We start from the raw sequence: 19,691 nt of genomic DNA, 5'->3' as shown, positions 1-19,691 counted from the left end.
AAGATCCTAGAAGCTTCCAGAGGGAAAAACAGGTCACATGCAAAGGATCAAGAATCAGAATGGGATCTGACTTTTCAACAGCAACTCTAAATCAGGAAGACAGTGGAGCAAGGCTGCCAAAATTCTCAGGAAAGATTATTTCCAACCTAAGAATTCTGTACCTGTCCATATTATCAATCAAGGGTAAAGGAGAATAAGGCTATATTCAGTCATGTAAAGTCCCAAAAGATTCCTCTTCCATAAATCCTTTCTCAGGAAAGATTTTACCCACTGAAACTAATGAGTAAGCCAAGGAGGAAGACATGAGTTCCAGGACACAGGGGCTCCAAAACAGACAAGAAGGGCAGGGAATTCCCAGGAGGGTAGCTGTGCAGCTGGCATAGAAAGCAGCCTGACCAGGGTGGAGCAGGAGGGCAGTGGGCTCAGTTTCTTAAGAACAGAAACTGAGACTGAGACAATACCCGATGTGTTGACACATATTGAGAAATAATTCACACTTTGGTGAAGCTTTTGGGGGAGCGTATGGAAAACCAAGTGAGAAAAGGAGTGCGAAATAGTTGTTAACTTCAGGAAACACCAAAAGTTGTACAGGAGAGGAAATATAATTGGAGTACGTTACTCAGATCAGTTGTGAATGCTATTCATGTACTGATAATGCAAACACTAAACATTAACTAAAAACTACAGTATAAGTATATGGGGGTGGGAGGATGGGAAATTATGTGTTGGCAGAGGAGGTGGTGAGGCTGTGTAAGAGAACCAAACCTTCATCTTCCACAGTCGGCCGTTGGTAAATAATACCTAAAGCTGAAGAATATAAAAAATAGCTCTAGGAACATGTCATCTAGAAGTACGGAGTGAGTACCAGAAAAACAACTAAAATAAAGGGAGAGAGAATTAGGGGTGGAGGAAGAAAACTGCTGTTTGTTCTGTTCAGTCTAGTAGTACTATTTGACTTTTCAATATATTTCATGTATGATCTTCATATAAAACTAATTCAAAATAAAATGCATAGTGATTCATTTTTAACATTAAAAAAAAAAAAAAACTATTAACTGTTCTGCCTATATTTATCTCTTTGAGAAAGCCATTCATGTTGATCCTGCTTAGAAGATCTTGAGATAAGAGATTTGATGCTAAATCGTGGGGAGGTAGAGAAGATTCTCACAGTAAAGCAGCTCCATAGAGCTTAAGCTGATTTCTAAATAAAAATAGGAGAAGGTTGCCCACATAAATTGCAGAATTTCTGTGCCTATTGGATGTGGGCCCTTCATCATGGTTTCTCAGGCACCTGCCATTTTCCTTTAGTGGCTTTAAAAAGTCCAATTTTTCTTCTCTTAAATATGCCTACAAATGTTAACAGACTAGATAAAATATATATCATATTGGATATTGAATGGCTGAGAGCCCAAAACATACTCCCAAGAGAGAAAAAAGGAATGTTAATTTTTTTTAAGAGCTTATATCCTGATTCCCTGGTTGATAGCTAGTTATGCAAACTAAACAATACTATCCCAATGATTGAATCCTAAATGAATGCCATATTTTATTTAAATATTTAAAAATATAATATTTTAGTTAAAAAAATCAAATTAAGCAGTCAAAGCTAAAGGCTATGACAATGGAAATATCAACTCAAATCATGTATTTTAAGTTTTGTGAAGTTTATTTTGAAATTTTCTTACTTTCATAAAATGACAAATAAATTTTCATGTCTACTTTTTCCTTTTCTTCCGTGTCTTCTCTCTTCCCCTTAGTATATTTCTCTTTCTGTTATTCCTTTACAGCTGCTGCACACCATGTCTCATCATGAGAAACACGGGTTTCAGAGATGCTCATCCTCTCTTTGGAGTAGTAGTGATGATTCATCTCCCTATCTAAATAGTTCTTCCATTACTGTCATTCCTGTCAACTCGCCTGATTCCCGACTATCACTGGGACTGTTAATACCACCGCCTTCTAAATGTGGCCTTCCCAAGCCAGTCAGTGAGAACAGCATCCCAAGACCTCATGTAATTTGCTGAGCAGAAACGCTTTTATTACTGACGTGTTTTTGATTTTTGTTTTGTTTGCTTTTTTTTTTTTCTTCTGCTGAACATGCCATTTATATAGTAATTTAAAAATCAGGTATACCTGAAAGTCTTGAATCAATGTGATGTGATCTGGAGCTTTTGTGTGCCATTTTTGTTTCCTTTGGATACCTGGTGTCAGAGAGTTTCAGGTAGGGAGTGGTGATCGTATACAATTCCACAAAAAAATGATGAAATAGGACAAGTACTTTAATGGATCCATCAGATATGGCAGTTGTGAAATTAGGTTATCAGAAATATTGGTAAAGGCAGATTCAGTATAGTTCAGTATAAAATGAGCAAAGTATAGACTGATATGAGCTGAGGAGTTAATGGAGTAGAAGCTGGAACAAGAAATATAACGCTTCTTTTTTTTCACGGAGCTTAGCTTTGAAGGGGAGAGAAAGAGAGGAGGGTGGCTAGAGAACTAAAGAGGCATAGAGTAAGGAAGTGTTGGTTGGTTTATTTCATTTTTAGTAATAGTCGAGATTTGAGTATCTTTATATCCTAAGGAAGAGAAGAGAAATGGAAACCAGGGGATGGGATGATTAGGGGAACAACATTCCTGAGTAGGTGGAAAGAGGTGAAGGAAAAAGTTGCTTTAAAGTCTTTGGATAGTTTTTATGACTGATAAAGTAAAGAAATTGTTAAGGAAAGGGAGATGACAGTAACTTTTCTGCATGGAAAAAATGTACCAATAATCATTTTAACTGAATAGCAAATCTGTCACAACCAGACTCACCTGTATCACCTGTGAATTAGAAAAAATAAATGTATTCTGAGAATTCTAATTTTAATATGAGCTACTATGTACTTATAAAAGGAAAAGCAAATTTTCCCTCACTATTTTCCTCTAAAATGGAAATTCAGTTTCTTTTATTGCTGATCAGAGCAAATGGTTTTCAAAGGCAAGATTAATACCTCCCCATCCAGTAATCAAAGTGGTGATTTTTTTTTTCATTCTTACATCACTTCTTAGCTACATACTCATGGACTTTGCATCTTTCTTTCCTTTTATTGGTTCAACCCAGGTAGCTCAATGATTTTGGTAGCACGTTTAGTGATTGTTAATTTCATGAGATAGCTATTTATTTAAAAAAAAAAAAAAACTTGATAGAATCTTATTCTAAGAATAAAAAGCAATGCAGTGAATATAATAGCTGGTTGTCATTGTAGTTATAAATGTAAATTAAAACATACTCTTTTTGAAATTTAAAAAAGAGTCATCAACTGCATTTGGATTGTTATATCTAAGAAGGTGGGTCATTCATATTCAATCATTTCTGTTTAAAATGTATAATTGTATGCAAAGCATATCACTTAAATTAAGTTTTTTTGTACAAATAGTTTGTAACATATTTCCAATTCTCTGATATAAAGAACAATTATCTCTAAAATAACAAAAAATCGAGTATATCTTTGTTATGGATTGAATTATGTCCCTCAAAAATGTGTGTCACCTTGGCTAGACCATGATTCCCAGTACTGTGTGGTTGTCTACTATTTTGTGATCTGATACGATTATCCTATGTGTTGGAAATCCTAACCTCTATGAAGTTAATGAGGCAGGATAAGAGGCAGTTATGTTAATGAGGCAGTACTCAAAATCTACAGGATTAGGTTGTATCTTGAATCAATTTCTTTTGAGATATAAAAAAGAGAAGCAAGCAGAGAGGAGAGAGACCTCCTACCACCAAGAATGAAGAACCAGGAGGGGAATGTGTCCCTTGGACCTGGTGTCCCTGTGCTGAGAAACTCCTAGACCAGGGAACGATTGATGATAAGGACCTTCCCCCAGAGCCAACAGAGAGAGAAAGCCTTTCCCTGGAGCTGGCACACTGGATTCAGACTTCTAGCCTCCTAGATTATGAGAGAATAAATTTCTCTTTGTTAAAGGCATCCACTTATGGTATTTTTGCAATAGCAGCACTCAATAACTAAAACAATCCCATATATCCCTTTTAGAATAGTATAGTCATCATTCTTTGCCATCATCTTTGGAGAATATTTTTGCAGAAATTGTCTATGGCTTTCTTGCTGGTGAACATTCTTTGTCACAACGGCTTGAACCACATAAATTTGCCTATATTTAATTCTCTGTGATCTATAAAATGGCAAGTTAATTTGATTCAACCAGATTTGTTTTGTTATGTATGTCTTATATGTATATGAAATATTTAAAATTATAATGTGTCAAAGTGAAATACTTCACTGATTTATATTCATTGCAGGCTGGTAGTGTGACACCTAAGTCACCCTCCACTGACATCTTTGATATGATTCCATTTTCTCCAATATCGCCACAGTCTTCGATACCTACTCGCAATGGCACACAGCCACCTCCAGTACCTAGTAGATCTACCGAGATTAGTAAGCTTTGTCAATAAATTAATATTTTCTTGCTATATTCATGTGTATTTTAATTTTAATGAATGCTTTATGCAAAATATATCTTAACAATCCTGCTAATATTTTAATTATTAGAGTATAACTATGTTTTTGTATATGTGTCAAATTCATTAATTCCTTTTAACTTTATAATTCAGAATATAGTACTGAATATATCATTATTTGCAATTTGAGACTATTTTATGAAAAAATGGTGTTTTGGTATAGGTTTATTTACATTATAATGCAAAGTATTTAATTATGTTCTCATTGAGTTGTGTTATATTTTTGTGTTTTATTTTTTTTTTATTGAAAGAACTCTAGTAGTAATTTTTTTAATTGTTTTTGACATGTTTAACATTTGGTTTTAATATTTTTATCAAAGATTATGTTCTCAATTAAAGAAGTGTATAAATCTATAAATTCTATGATTTATTTATTATTTTTAATCCTATGAAAGGGCTCTTTTGCTACCTAAAATGCTATACAGACATTGTTTTTCTGTTTTACCTTGTGTTTATCTAGAAGGAACATAAAACTCTCTTTGATGGATTAGAAAGCATACAAAAGATGCTCATTTTCAATGCCTTGGCTGCATTTTGATCTGTGCCCCTTCACAGAAACTGTAAGGATAGTTCCCAACGGATGTGTTCAGTCATTATGACTAAAGAGAAAGTAAAGAGAGGTGTTTCTTTTTTTTTTTTTTTTAATTTTTATGCTTTACTGCATCCTTTCTAGTTCACATTAATACATTTTAAATATAACTCTAAAGTTTTAGCTTAAAGCTTTAATGCATGACAGGGTCTATGGTTTGTTTATTTTTCCCTGTAGATCTTAACATAGTACATTATTCAAGTTACATATTCAATAACTTAGAAGAGCAATGTATAAATATGATGTAATAGCATTAGGTACTTTAAAAATCAGTTTATAAAAATATTTCAATACTTTACATGAAGTTGAAATATATTATTAAATACCTCTGAAAATATTTTGTTCCAATTCAAGATAATTTTTTCGAAGAAATAGTCCATAATATATATGTCATGGAAACCCTGGTGGCGTAGTGGTTAAGTGCTATGGCTGCGAACCAAGATGTCGGCAGTTCGAATCTGCCAGGCGCTCCTTGGAAACTGTATGGGGCAGTTCTACCCTGTCCTATACGGTCGCTATGAGTCGGAATCGACTCGACGGCAGTGGGTTTGGTTTTGGGATTTATATTGTCATGGTGTGTTTTAGAAAATGTTGCCTGTAACTTGACATCTTAATAGAGTATTTTTTACCCTATGAGTGTTCCCAAATCTCTTTATTTCCCTCCATTTTTTACTTCCTTGGATCCCCTCACTTACTTATTCATTCATTCATTCATTTATTCAACAAAGATTTATTTAGCACATGCTCTAGAATTGGACTTGATGCTGGAATTTGAAAGGTAAATTAGCAAGGTACCCATAATGGAGGGTGATAATTCAAATAGAAATACAAATTGAGAGGAATGAATGGATGTGAAGATATTTAAGGGGAAGGATCTATAAGGCTTGGACCAACTATGGATGGCGATCGGAGGTCAAAATCAATTGTGATTTAGGATTTTAGACAAAATGTTGCTAACAGGGAAAACTAGAGATAGAGAAGGGGAAAATAATGAGTTATGTTTTAGACACTGATGAATTTGAAATCCCTCTGGAAAGTCTAGGTGGAGATGGTTAGGTGGTTTTAAGGGATTTGTTAATGAAATAACCCGTTGCTACATTTTCAATCCCTGCATATTCCTGATTATCAAAGCTTAGTATGTATAGCAACAGATATATAAAACAAATACTTTGTGGACAAATTGTTCATCTCAATTATAATTGTGAAATTGTCTGAACTCTAATTCAGTGGGGTTTTAGTAATAGGACTTTTCTTTTTCTTTAAATGGAATTTTAAATGTATTCAATTCATTTATTTTTCATATAAATAAAAACAAATGCCAACAAGTTTGCCCCCTTCCCTTGACTTCTTGTTGGCATCTGAGAATACTAGTAGTTCTCCAGGCATGTATTCAACCCACTGGTTTTCATGTCCATTGAATACTGTGATTTCCCTCTAAATATCACACTTAAATTTGTTTAATAGCTATGTTCCCTGCTTGACTATAGTTTCTATGAGGTAAGGGACTTGGTCCTTCCTTTACTACATTGACCTTTTTCCTAGCAAACTAAGTGGTGTATAATATATATTCAATAAATATTAATGGATAAAGGAAAGCATGACTGAGCGAACCACCACGCAGTTTTTTATTCTTTTGCTCATGCATTAGACTTAAATAATTTTTAATGTTCTTAATTACATTGCAAAACTCTTCATTGAAAATTGGACCTACATGATATTTTTTCAATACAGATTTTAGACCCATCTGAGCTGACCAAAATGGACTGAAAAGCTCAGTACTATTTATTAATTTGCATGGCACGAATATCGTTACATGTTCTATACCGTAGTAGTGTCTTAACTGGTGCGAGAGTCACCAGAATCTGACAAACGTTAGGAATCCTCTTCACAGAAAAGCGCACATGTCCACTCATACAAAGTTTTGCATTGCATTGCAGAAATTTCAAGAATCCTTTTAAGCCCATCTGAAATCCTCAGTGATTCTTTATTTTCAACTTGGGAAAACCTATATAATGAAAATATTTCTCCTGACGAGCTCTCCTTCCCTTTCATTAATTCGTTACTTCTTGACAAAAGCCCACTATGTGTAAAGTACGGTTCGGTATGCTGAAAATAGAGTGGCAACTACAACACGCCTCTAAAAAAAGTTCCTCTGTTCTCTAAAGTTTAGTTTATTAATTGAGCAACATCAGCTTGGACTAATACAACAATAATAATACCCATTAGTTACATACAAGATGACCATAAATTCCCATTAGTTTAGAATGCTCGTGGCTTATCCCTACTGTCCTGGTGTAATTATTAGTAGCACTCTTTTCATTCTTAAAAGTGACTTTGGATGATAAATTATGTGGTTCTCCTAGTCATACAACACTTACAATACACCAGAAACTTCTAAGAATTTCACATTTATTAACTCATCTAATACAAAAATCTAAATTAAAAAAAAATCTATAACTGAAGTAGCAACAGTCCTCCACAATAGGAGTCACAGAGATTTTAGAAGATATAAAAGCACTAAGCAGCATAAATAGTATTGTTACCTAGGACTGAATTTAGAGAATATAAAGCTTCCTGCAAAATGAAGGTCTGAATACATTATAAATCCCCACGCCCATATATAGTTTAGGAGATTCTGTCAATTAAAGATGGATTTTAATTGATTCAGAGGAGAGGTTTCTTAAGGTATATAAAAAAAAATTAAATCATATAAAAGGCAGTAGTTTTATCAATTACAAACATCAATTTAACTTTGATAATTCTTTATGATAAAAAGCAGTGTATACAGTGGATACTGCATTACTGCTATCTTTAAAAACAAGTTTGTTTCTAGGATTGGAAGCATTTTTTAAGAACCTGTCTCATTGTGGTTATCTAGGAAGGTGTTATTGATTTCATACTACATGAAATGATATGACAAATGTGTTTCTGGATAAAAAGCTGAGGTAAAAATACATAAACTATGTGTAGGACTTCTTACTAATATACTAAGTCCTACGTATTGCCTTACTATTGTGTTACAAAGGCGTAAGTAAATGGAATTAGGGTATTCTCAGTATGCAGCAGTATATGAATTTTAGTACACTTAAATTGGATCAATAAATATAGGCATTGTAATCAATTTAATATCAAATATCTGTCAAACTTCATATTAAGAAGTTCATCAAAGTTAATTAAAGATACTGAAACGTCTCTGGATAACAACTCTATGTGACAAGTTTTTAATATCATCATAAAATGAATCTTTGCTTCCTTGTTGATATTTACTCCAAACTCAAGTAAAACCAAAAACCCAGACCAAACTCATTGCTGTTAAGTCGATTCTGACTCATAGTGACCCTATAGGACAGGGTAGAACTGTCCCATAGGGTTTCCAAAGGAGCGACTGGTCGATTTGAACTGCCGACCTTTTGGTTAGCAGCCAAGCTCATACCCACTGGGCCACCAGAGCTCCCATCATAAAATAAAAGTGTGAAAAGTGGCTCATTTGGTAATGTAAAGATTTGTTTATATAATGCTGCCTTTGAAATCTAACTTACCCCAACTAATGTCTTGAAATTTCATTTACAAAATCATTTTTTCTTTTCAGAACGAGACCTGTTTGGAGCAGAACCTTTTGACCCATTTAACTGTGGAGCAGGGGATTTTCCTCCAGATATTCAATCAAAATTAGATGAGATGCAGGTGACTGTTTTAACAGACTGGCTGATTTATTTCTTTTTAATATGGGACAAAGAGAATGGTATATACCAAAAATTCCCTTTCCTTGAATTACTGTCATTATAAAAACATATAATAATGTACATTTAGTCCTAAAAATACTCCTACAGAAGTTATGAATAAGGTGTTTTTTTTTTTAATGATGCATTTTATAATGACAATAAGTTGGTTCATTTTTTACACAAAACAACATGGATTCTAATAGTTCATTATTTTGAAATCCAGAAAATTAAAATGTCATCACACTATATTTGTAAGACTTGATCTCAATCTTGCCACTTAGGAATTTCAAAATTGTAAATGGGTAGATGAGGGAAAATCTTTGTTAAGAGTGAAATCATTTTTTTTCTAAAAAGAAGCATTGTGGCTGTAGTTCATAAATTCCGGGCTCTTACTGAAAAAGCAAACACCCAGTGACAACTTGCTTAGGAATGTAGTCCATCGGGGTTCTCTCTCTCGCTGTCTCTCATTCTTCCTCTTGCTCTTTCACTGTCTCTTATTTTTGAATTCTGAATTGTTCTGGAAGTTTGAAGAAATTGGTTTCAAAAGGTCTATGCAATGGGCCACAATTAATAGGCTTATAAGCACTAGAATGAAGTCTTCTTTCCTGCTTTATTAAACCCTTACATTTTGATGGAACGACTATATCATATTTTTCATCAAAAAGATTATTATACATGACAGAATCCACACAAAGCCCTATTATATGGAGTCGATTAGGTAGATGCCGTAAAGACACTAAAGTAAGGAGAAGGAGGTATTTCCTTTTATGAAAAAGGACTGAGTTAATACATTCAATCCTTTTGTCTCACTTCCTTGGGGGAAAAAAATTAATGCTTGAATTCTTCTAAAACTGGTAAATACACTCTTCTCTAGATTTTAGGCTGCAGACTTATTTTCTAGATATTGGGTTGTTATTGTTATTGTTAGGTGCCATCAACTTGACTTTTGACCCATAGCGTCCCCATGCAACAGAACAGAATTGCGTCATTGAGTTTCCTAGGCTGTCACTATGAATCGGAATCAATTTGACGGCACACAGCAACAATCTTTATGGAAATAGATCACCAAGTCTTTTTCCTGTGGAGCGACTGTGTTTAAACTGCCAAATAGGCCTAGATATTTGTGGGAACCCAGTTTAGGAAACACTGTATCGCAACGATTTAGTGATTTGTTAGTCAAATAAGGTTAAGCTATGGTGATTTTTTTTTTTCTAATGTTAACTTAATGTCTTTTTATTATTATTCTTTTCTGCTTTCACGGTGGGTAGCGCCAGAGATGGTTGGTATATTATTTTCATAATAATTTTAAGCAACTTACAACATTTTAAAAGCTAAAACTTAATATTTGCATGCTTTGTTTAATAAATATTTGAACAGCAGTTTCATATTAATGTGTCTGATTACTAGTTGTGTTTAAGGAAATTTTATAACTCATTTTTGAATTTATTTTTCAATGACTTAGTAAGTATTGTATTGTCCACCTCATCACTTGTCTGTTTCTGTTTGTTCACAATTTACTTGCAAGGTAACTTTAACTAAAGTGAAATAATACTTTTTTTCATCTAAAGTCAGTAATGACTTTTGTTATTAATCTTGCTAGCCTAGTTAATCTAATGCACACAGTTAGCTACTGTTTTTATCTTTACATATAATATAAAAACTTAACACAGTATAATGGGTTCTATAAACCATATCGGGTTACTGAGCATAGTGAGATACTTAGTTTTCCTCTTTATTTATTGAAGATTTTGAATGAGGCTATTTCCAATGGAGTTGAATTATTAAGTTTGAAAATCTCAAAAATGCCTCATGCCCGTAAGAATTTAATCAGAAATATCAGACCGTATTTCATGATAAATTGTTGGAAAAATTGGATATTTATTTGACATCAACAATGTAGTCATTGGATTTGATGTATTTTAAACTGACTGGTGCATGTCACTGACAGTCAAGTCAATGAATAGCACTGATAGCTCAGAAGTATACTTCATGATTTATAATAATTTAATACATTAAAAAAGAAGCATGGCAATTCAACGCAGGATGAAAGAATCATGAAGTAAGTAATGTTACATCTACCAGTTAATAATCTGGGAGAAGATCAACGTACAGCTGAAACTTACAGCAAATACTAAAGTAAATTTCAGAAGCATTAAGCAATTAAAAATGTTTGAAATATAATTGAGTATTCATCAAGCTTTTGAATTGGAGGGAAAATTTTAGAAGGAAAAAAATATGGACATGAATCTACAGTTATGATTTCTTTGCTCTTTAAACATATATAAATATATCTCATGTGCATAATTAAAGCAAATACAGAAATAATTAGGAAAATAAATTATCAATACCAATATGAGAAAGCAGTAGCTGACAAAAGAAGACCATAGTAGTTAACATATATGTAGATATCTTCAGTCCAAATAAACACAATTAAAAAATAAAACTGTAGATGCCATTTTAATTTAGCAAATTAGCAAGTTAATTTTACTTCTAGTAACCAGGGCAAGTGAAGGTGGGATGAAACAAGCACTCTAAATCATTGGCATGCCAGGGTCATTACCTAGCATCCCTTTGTAAAATAATGTATTATTGATACTTGTATTTCTATTTGATGTCAAATACTTTAAAATAACCCATTCTGATGCAAATCAAAACTACAATGATATGCTATCTCACCCCAACATTATTGGTACTAATTAAAAAAACAGCAAATAACAAATGTTATCAAGGTTATAGGGAGACTGGAACTCTTATACACTGCTGATGGGAATGCAAAATGGCACAACAACTACAGAAAATGGTATGGTGCTTCCTTAAAAAGGTAGAAATAGAAATACTATATGATCCAGCAATCCCACTCTTAGGTATATAACCTAAAGAAATAAAAGCCGTGAGATGAATAGACATACGCACACCCACGTTCACTGCAGCATTATTCACAATAGCAAAAAGATGGAAACAACCTAAGTGCCCATCAGCAGATGAATGGATAAAGAAACTGTGGTACATACACACAATGGAATACTACGTGACGATAAAGAATAATGAAGAATCCGAAAACAGCTCACACGGATGAATTTGGAGGACATTATGCTGAGTGAAATAAGTCCATCACAAAAGGATAAATATTATACGAGGCCACTATTATAAAAAAACAAAAAAAAGGTTTACATACAGAAAAAACAAACATTCTCCGATGGTTACCAGGGATGGGCGGGGTTAAGGAGGGAAAATTACTAACTGGATAGAGAACGACAACAAAAAAAAACAAATCCGTTGTCATTGAGTTGATTTTGACTCATATCAACTCTGAAGGACAGAGTTGAACTGCTCTATAGGGTTTCCAAGGAGCAGCTGGTGGATTCAAACTGCTGACCCTTTGGTTATCAGCCAAGCTCTTAACCACTGCACCACCAGGGCTCCAATTAGATGGAAGAAGATGTGTTAATACAGGTGAAGGGAAAGGCAATATACAATATGAGTGAAGTTGGCATAAGATGACCAAAGCAAACATTGAGAGGAGTGAAAGAGTCAATCTCTTTTGAGCTATAAAAGACTGAAGAGAGCAGGGCAGAGAGACAGAAGGACCTCCTACCAACAAGAAAGCAGAACCAGTAGCAAAGTGTATCCTTCCAACCCAGGGTCCCTGCGCTGAGAAGCTGCTAGACCAGGGGAAGGTTGATAACAAGGACCTTCCCCAGGGCCAAAAGAGAGAGAGAAAGCCTTCCTCTGGAGCTGGCACCCTGAATTCAGACTTCCAGCCTCCTAGACTGTGACAGAATAAACTTGTTTTTGTTACAGCCAAAAAAATCCATTCTGAGACTAAATCATTATTAATGTGGAAAAATATCTACGCACAAAAACATCTTTTCAAACTTATTTGTAATTGAGAAATACTAGAAAAAAATGCATAGTTTTAAAAATGAATAGTATTACATAATCATTAAAATTAATTTTATGGTGACTCAAAATAAAAATGTGTTCTGCTGAGATGAAACAAAGAAAATAAAATAGATTATGTAATATTATATAAATATTTATATACAGGCAGTCCCCAGGTTATGAACAACTGACTTAAGAACAACTCATACTTGCCCTTTAATGTTATGTGAATTTGCCCTCACTTAACCAAGTTGCAACAAATTCATCACAATCACCTTCCCTTGAGGTTTATGCAGCTTTTAAATCACTGAAAAGGCTTTTTCAAGCCTTTTCTTGCACTAAAAAAACCTGCTTCCCTTGTCAGTTCTGACTCATAGTGACCCTGTAGGACAGAGAACTGCTCCACAGGTGTCCATGGAGTGGCTGATGGATTCAAACTGCCAACCTTTTGGTTAGCAGCCAAGCTCTTAACCAGTTCGCCACCAGGGCTCCATTCTTGCCCTACAATAAGGCTAAATAATAACCATATGCACCTTTACCCACCTACCTACAAATTTGTAAAGACACAGGAATGGATCTCGTTTTTAACCCAGGGACTGCCTCCAGTATATTACCAAACCAAAACCAAACCCAGTGCCGTCGAGTCAAATCCGACTCACAGCGACCCTATAGGACAGAGTAGAACTGCCCCAATGAGCGCCTGGTGGATTCGAACTGCTGACCCTTTGGTTAGCAGCCATAGCACTTAACCACTATGCCACCAGGGCAATATATTACATGCTTATAAAAATTAAGTATAATATAATTATTTGTTTTGTTAAAATAGTTTTAAAAAATCTATAGAGAGAAAATAAAAGAGGCTCAAAAGCAAATGTCTGCATGGTAAGAGTTGTTCCATTTGAGAAGTTTTTCCTTCCCTGATATTTTTCTCTATTTCAAAACTTAAAAAATGTAATTGGGTGAATTTTTCATATAAAAAATACTGTTAATATATTAATAATAAACCTATTTTGTGTGGTTTTTAGATCATAATAATTCTCATCACTACATAAAGTAAATAAAGCATACTTTTTGTTCAGGGGTTTAAAATGTAAGAGGATATGGAAACCTTGAAAGGATTCAGAGACCAGTAGATTTTGATTTACAAAATGAGAGCTATGCAGAAAAGTCAGAGAATGTATGGGAAATTTTATCTTAGGAGGAAAAATAAAAGGGGAGGGGTAGTGGATATTGCTGTAAGTGATATAAAAACATTTTTATTATTATTATTATTGAAATAGCAATTGACCCTTCTTTTATTTTGATTGCTATTCTTCATTTCAAATATTAACAATGCATTGGTAAATGGTATTTTCAGGGTATTTGAAGTGAGACTAATTCAACTTCAGAATGAACTGATAAAATTTAAATACACTGTATGGTTTTCAAACCTTTCCAAAGTTAAAAAAAAAAAATACATACATACATACACGCACATACAAATGTGTGTGTGTATATATGTGTATATATAATGTATTGTTCATAATGTACCAGAAGATGCCATAGTACACAGATCCTCAGATCTCTGAATAAAAATATTTAAAAAAAAACAGTTTACTTGAAATATTTTAAAGTATTGACTTTTCTAAGTATTTGGCAGTTTGAAAAATATGCATAAGAAGGCAAAATATTTCTTCTTGTGACAAAAATACATTTAAAAAATTGTTAAGTATTCTAGCTTTACCCAACTGAATATAATTTGTATTTCAAATACCAGAAAGTTTTGAAAAGTCTTTTCGGTGATGACATTGCCATGTAGTTTCTGTGCTGTAGACATAATGAAGAACGTTCTTGGAACATGGATAATGGATGAAGTGTGCTCGGCAGTTTCATAACTACCTTATTCCTTTATAGGATAATGTTTATATTGGATTTCTAATAAGATAAGCACATTTAGATACCTATTCTGAATGAAAGTAATTTGGGGAAATGCAAACAGATAACACAATTGACTGTCATAGAGGTAAATATGTTAGCCTAGTTAAACAAAACATACAAAAAGAGAGCAGTGAACCAAAGGATTCACTTTGGGAGACATTTTCTTCTCCTTAGAATAGACTGCTGCCTACAACTCATTAGCCAATACTGTGTCACGTGGCTAACCCAAACTGCAAATCACCTCCCTGGACAAAATTTCAGTTCAGTTAGTAAGAAAGAGGAAACCTTGGTGGCGTAGTGCTTAAGTGCTACTGCTGCTAACCGAAGGCTTGTTAGTTCGAATCCGCCAGGCGCTCTTGGAAACTCTATGGCGCAGTTCTACTCTGTCCTGTAGGGTCGCTGTGAGTCGGTATCGACTCAGGGCACTGGATTTCGTTTTTGGTAGTAAGAAAGAAAGTAGGCTATCTATAGGGCACTGGCACACTGCTTCTTTAAGGAAACATAAAATGTGGCTTCCGTTTCCACCGATCAGTGTGTGCCTATGCTTTTCGTCCCTTTGTTGCAGTCCAGTGTGCTTAGATTTCAGGGTACGTATGGGGATGTGGGAAAGTGGTAATACCTCAGAAGGCCCAGAATTCAATATTTTACGCAAAAAAAAAAAAAAAAGAAGCTTGACATGAAGGACAGACTCTTTGTCACTAATTTTTAACTCAAAAATTTAATGAGGTGGGGGGAGATCTTTCACGGCAACTGTGCACTTGCTGTCAATAAGTCAAAGGTGACTTAACTTCCGGAAACATCTAAAACATGGTGGAGGGAGAAGTATCCGAAGTAGGTAGTTCACCACAAGCAGTAGCAATACAAGTAGCGGAAAATCTCTCCATGGCAAAGTGGTCTACTCCAGCAGTTCTATAGGGGGATATAATCAAGACAGAGAAAAGGAAAACTGCTATTAGAGCTTCCTTGATAAAAACGTATTGTTTTGTGACTGCAAAAATAAAATTAGCTGACTTACTCAGGTTATAAGGTAAACATACAAAAATCACTTGGATTCCTCTACATCAACAAAAAGAACATCAAAGAGAAAATCAAATCAATACCATTCACAGTAGCCCCCAAGAAGATAAAATACTTAGGAATAAATCTTACCAAAGATGTAAAAGACCTATACAAAGAAAACTACAAAGTACTAGTGCAAGAAACTAAAAAGTACCTACATAAGTGGAAAAACATACCTTGCTCATGGATAGGAAGACTTAACATAGTAAAAATGTCTATCCTACCAAAAGCCATCTATACATACAATGCACTTCCGATCCAAATTCCAATGACATTTTTTAATGTGATGGAGAAACAAATCACCAACTTCATATGGAAGAGAAAGAAGCCTTGGATAAGTAAAGCATTACTGAAAAAGAAGAAGAAAGTGGGAGGCCTCACTCTATCTGATTTTAGAACCTATTATACAGCCGCAGTAGTCAAAACAGCCTGGTACTGGTACAACAACAGGCACATAGACCAATGGAACAGAATTGAGAACCCAGATAGAAATCCATCCACATAAAAGCAGCTGATATTTGACAAAGGCCCAGTGTCAGTTAATTGGGGAAAAGATAGTCTTTTTAACAAATGGTGCTGGCATAACTGGATATCCATTTGCAAAAAAATGAAACAGGACCCATACCTCACACCAAGCACAAAAACTAATTCCAAGTGGATCAAAGACCTAAACATAAAGACTAAAACAATAAAGATCATGGAAGAAAAAATAGGGACAACGTTAGAAGCCCTAATACAAGACATAAAGAGAATACAAAATATTACCAAAAATGATGAAGAGAAACCAGATAACAGGGAGCTCCTAAAAATCAAACACCTATGCTCATCTAAAGACTTCACCAAAAGAGTAAAAAGACCACCTACAGATTGGGAAAGAATTTTCAGCTATGACATCTCCGACCAGCGCCTGATCTCTAAAATCTGTATGATTCTGTTAAAACTCAACCACAAAAAGACAAACAACCCAATGAAGAAGTGGGCAAAGGATATGAACACACACTTCACTAAAGAAGATATTCAGGCAGCTAACAGATACATGAGAAAATGCTCTCGATCATTAGCCATTAGAGAAATGCAAATCAAAACTACGATGAGATTCCATCTCACTCCAGCAAGGCTGGCATTAATCCAAAAACACAAAATAATAAATGTTGGAGAGGCTGTGGAGAGATTGGAACTCTTATACACTGCTGGTGGGAATGTAAAATGGTACAACCACTTTGGAAATCTATCTGGCATTTTCTTAAAAAGTTAGAAATAGAACTACCATACAACCCAGAAATCCCACTGCTCGGAATATACCCTAGAGAAATAAGAGCCTTCACACTAACAGATATATGCACACCCATGTTTATTGCAGCTCTGTTTACAATAGCAAAAAGCTGGAAGCAACCAAGGTGTCCATCAATGAATGAATGGTTAAATAAATTGTGGTATATTCACACAATGGAATACTACGCATCGATAAAGACCAGTGACTTATCTGTGAAACATTTTATAACATGGAGGAACCTGGAAGGCATTATGCTGAGTGAAATTAGTCAGAGGCAAAAGGACAAATATTGTATAAGACCACTATTATAAGATCTTGAGAAATAATATAAACTGAGAAGAACACATACTTTTGTGGTTATGCGGTGGGGAGGGAGGGAGGGTGGGAGAAGGTTATTTAGGTGAAGGGAAGGACAATACTCAATACATGGAAGGTCAGCTCAACTGGTCTGGACCAAAAGCAGAGAAGTTTCCGGGATAAACTGAATGCTTCAAAGGTCAGTGGAGCAAAGGCGGGGGTTTGGGGACTATGGCTTAAGGGGACTTCTAAGTCGATTGGCAAAATAATACTGTTATGAAAACATTCTGCATCCCACTTTGAAATGTGGCGTCTGGGGTCTTAAATGCTAACAAGCGGCCATCTAAGATGCAGCAATTGGTCTCAACCCACCTGGATCAAAGGAGAATGAAGAACACCAAGGTCACACGATAACTATGAGCCCAAGAGACAGAAAGGGCCACATGAACCAGAGACTTACATCATCCTGAGACCAGAAGAACTAGATGGTGCCCGGCCACAACTGATGACTGCCCTGACAGGGAGCACAACAGAGAACCCCTGAGGGAGCAGGAGAATAGTGGAATGCAGACCCCAAATTCTCATAAAAAGACCAGACTTAATGGTCTGACTGAGACTAGAGGAATCCCGGCAGTCATGGTCCCCAAACCTTCTGTTGGCCCAGGACAGGAACCATTCCCGAAGACAACTCATCAGACATGGAAGGGACTGGACAATGGGTTGGAGAGAGATGCTGATGAAGAGTTAGCTACTTGTATCAGGTGGACACTTGAGACTGTGTTGGCATTTCCTGTCTGGAGGGGAGATAGGAGGGTAGAGAGGGTTAGAAACTGGCAAAATTGTCACAAAAGGAGAGACTGGAAGGGCTGACTCATTAGGGGGAGAATAAGTGGGAGTACGGAGTAAGGTGTATATAAGCTTATAAGTGACGGACTGACTTGATTTGTAAAGGTTAACTTAAAGCTCAATAAAAATTATTAAAAAAAAATTAGCTGACTTAGTATGGTGATCTTTAAATATATATATATTTTTCTGTGTTCCATATAGCATATGGCATTGCATTTACTAAAAATATTTTACCTAGACTGTGGACAGTGGTAACAAGAAACGAAAGATGAAATTTATCAGGCTATCTTGACCCTGTTATCAAGTCGAGGTCTAGCTATTTTCATATTTAAATCAGTGTTGATCTTGAAAGCCAACAGAGGGATTTGAGACACAGGAGAATGACATAGTAGATAGGCTTTACAGAAAATAAATGTTTATGTCTTAAAACTACTAAATTCCATATAATTCCAATTTTTTTTTTTGCTTCTTCTTAACCTCATATATAGTTTGAGCATTAAAATGCTAATGGGTGTAAAACAAAGACTAGGATTATAAATATGTTTAAAGGGTTGGCAAGCCAACATTTGACATATAATTGCTTTTAAGTTGATTAAAGCATGAAGATTTCAACTTCTGTTTACAATATTTTTATTTACTGTTTTTTTTTATCATTATTACCATAAGCATTTCTTATTTTAATGATGTTACTCTCTCTTACAGGAGGGGTTCAAAATGGGACTAACACTTGAAGGCACAGTATTTTGTCTCGACCCATTAGACAGCAAGTGTTGATGTCAAGAACAAGAGATCCTGACTCATGTTATGTTTCATTTACATGCATATATATCGTTATTACATTATGACAGGTATTTTACATGTGTCAATATATTTTTGAACATTCTAATTTTTTGAAAATTATTTCAGTAAAATTTCCTCGTACATTCACTGTTGATTCATAATGTTTTTTATATTAAAAGCAACGCACTGTAAAGTAAATCATACTTTTGTGTTCCTTTCCTTTCCTGTTATAAGTGAATTTATAATAGAAGGACAGATTATCCAAATATCTGTCGTGTGTCTAAAAAGTCCTAAGTAATTAGCACCTTTGAAATTTGTGTTTATTCTCCAGGCTGCTAATCTATTACTGATTTCTGAAAAGCCATACCTTAATGACACCTTTTAAAGTCCTCGAGAGGTAGACCAATGTTAAACTGAACGTGTTCCATTTTCAAACCAATAAATGTATGACTCTTCATTAGACAGATGTCATTTTATCTACTAAATGTTGTTGACATAATAAAGAAAACGTGAACTTTGAAAATTAATACCAAGTCACTAATTTTTAGCGCATACAATAGCAAGAACATAAATTCTAATAATAATTAAACCAACTGTTTTTAGAGTATTTATTAGTAAATGTAATTATGTTCATTATCATTATAAGTTATATCCTATGTACCTTTATTTGTTTCATTAATAAAGACTGTGGAAAAATAAAACTGCTATTTACAAAACATTTAAAATAAAATTTAATTTCTAATGTGATAAGCTACATTACATCTAACATCATCTGATCTGATGTTTCCCAAAAAAAAAAAAAAA

The 19,691-nt window shown here is 34.5% G+C and overlaps 1 protein-coding gene across 1 annotated transcript in view; it reads left to right on the top strand.

Annotated features, from left to right (window-relative positions):
* The window catches only part of GULP1 (GULP PTB domain containing engulfment adaptor 1), a 213,210-nt gene extending 193,746 nt beyond the window's left edge, over positions 1-19,464 (top strand). The window contains exons 9-12 of the mRNA XM_064286908.1: positions 1,788-2,012; positions 4,301-4,439; positions 8,701-8,795; positions 18,810-19,464. Coding sequence (XP_064142978.1) covers positions 1,788-2,012; positions 4,301-4,439; positions 8,701-8,795; positions 18,810-18,881 — 531 coding nt within the window. The 3' untranslated portion in view covers positions 18,882-19,464. The remainder of the gene's footprint in view (positions 1-1,787; positions 2,013-4,300; positions 4,440-8,700; positions 8,796-18,809) is intronic.
* The last annotated feature ends 227 nt before the right edge of the window (positions 19,465-19,691 follow it).

This window comes from Loxodonta africana, chromosome 6, assembly GCF_030014295.1.
Source record: "Loxodonta africana isolate mLoxAfr1 chromosome 6, mLoxAfr1.hap2, whole genome shotgun sequence".
In the NCBI taxonomy this organism is placed as follows: domain Eukaryota; kingdom Metazoa; phylum Chordata; class Mammalia; order Proboscidea; family Elephantidae; genus Loxodonta; species Loxodonta africana.
This window is presented reverse-complemented; position numbering and strand designations above follow the sequence as displayed.